The sequence below is a fragment of the Etheostoma cragini genome, unplaced genomic scaffold, assembly GCF_013103735.1.
Source record: "Etheostoma cragini isolate CJK2018 unplaced genomic scaffold, CSU_Ecrag_1.0 ScbMSFa_3859, whole genome shotgun sequence".
NCBI lineage: Eukaryota > Metazoa > Chordata > Actinopteri > Perciformes > Percidae > Etheostoma > Etheostoma cragini.
The window spans coordinates 1-1,197 of NW_023268170.1; the positions used below are offsets into that span (position 1 = coordinate 1).

The following is a 1,197-nucleotide window of genomic DNA, read 5'->3' on the forward strand; positions in this document are numbered from 1 at the left end:
AAACAGGAGCTATGATGTCAGAGCTGGGAAACAGGAGCTGTGATGTCAGAGCTGAGAAACCGGAGCTATGACGTCAGAGGCTGTGTACCTGTCTGAAGAACAGCATCCAGTCGGGCTTGCACTGTGCGACCATGTCGTACGGGGTGACCAGGTAGACCAGGTGCAGGAAGCTGTTGAGCAGCAGACCCTCCAGACCTCTAGAGAGGTCTCTGTACAGGTCCTCGCTGTAGCTCAGATCCACCGAGCCTGGGGAGACATAGACAGTTGAAGGAATGGACCAACAGCTGCAATCAGACATATGTACAACCGAACACTGCTAGCTGCTAGAGCACTGCTAGCTGCTAGCAGAATGCTAGCGCACTGCTAGCACACTGCAAGCTGCTGGCAGAATGCTAGCTGCTAGCACACAGCTAGCTGAGGCTGGTTTACACTACCAAAGCACTAAAAAAAAGCGACCAAAAAAACGCTAAAATGTAGAAGAAAGCGACAACATTAAAAAAAACAACAACAAAAAACAACAACCTTTACTTTAATTTTAGTCTCAATAATTCCTAATTTCTGCTTTTCTAACTCAAACATTAGGTATAATTTCCTATAAATGAGGTTTATTGACCATAAATTCTAAAAATAACTAAAACTAAAGTTAATAAATTAGGGTTACGTAGTGTTGAAAAACGTAAAAAAGTGACAAAAGTGGAAAAAGGGACAACAACGTGAGAAAGGTTAAAAACATCAACAAGAGTGTTGATTTCCAGTATGGACGGGAAGACCCCCGAGGGTGAAACCCAGCCCCGGCAGACGGGGGTCACCTTTATACGTGGCCCTCCCCAGCCTGGTGACCTGCAGGGTGTGCCCCCCCTTGGAGTCTGTCGCCACGGTGATGAGACGCTTGTCCTCCAGGAGGCGGACGAACCGCTGCACCGTCTCCGTCAGACTGGTCTCCGCACACAGCTGGTCCTGCTGGACGGACAGCAGCGTCCCACACAGGAAGTCCCTCAGCCGGGCCAGAGACGGGGTGATCTGCAGACACACAATCAGCCTACGTCAACACAACACACACACACTCAGTCTACTGCAACACAACACTACACAACACACGCTTAGTCTGCTGCATCACAACACAACACACACACACACACACACTCAGTCTACTGCAACACAACACTACACACTCAATCAGTCTACTGCAACACAACA

The 1,197-nt window shown here is 48.6% G+C and overlaps 1 protein-coding gene across 1 annotated transcript; it reads right to left on the bottom strand.

The window, feature by feature from the left end:
* Positions 1-65: 65 nt before the first annotated feature.
* Positions 66-1,039, bottom strand: LOC117940967 (helicase POLQ-like; the record flags this gene model as incomplete). Its single annotated transcript, XM_034866073.1, has 2 exons — positions 66-246; positions 810-1,039. Coding segments are annotated over 2 exons (403 nt in total), but the record flags the coding sequence as incomplete, so codon positions are not given.
* Between the last annotated feature and the right edge of the window lie 158 nt (positions 1,040-1,197).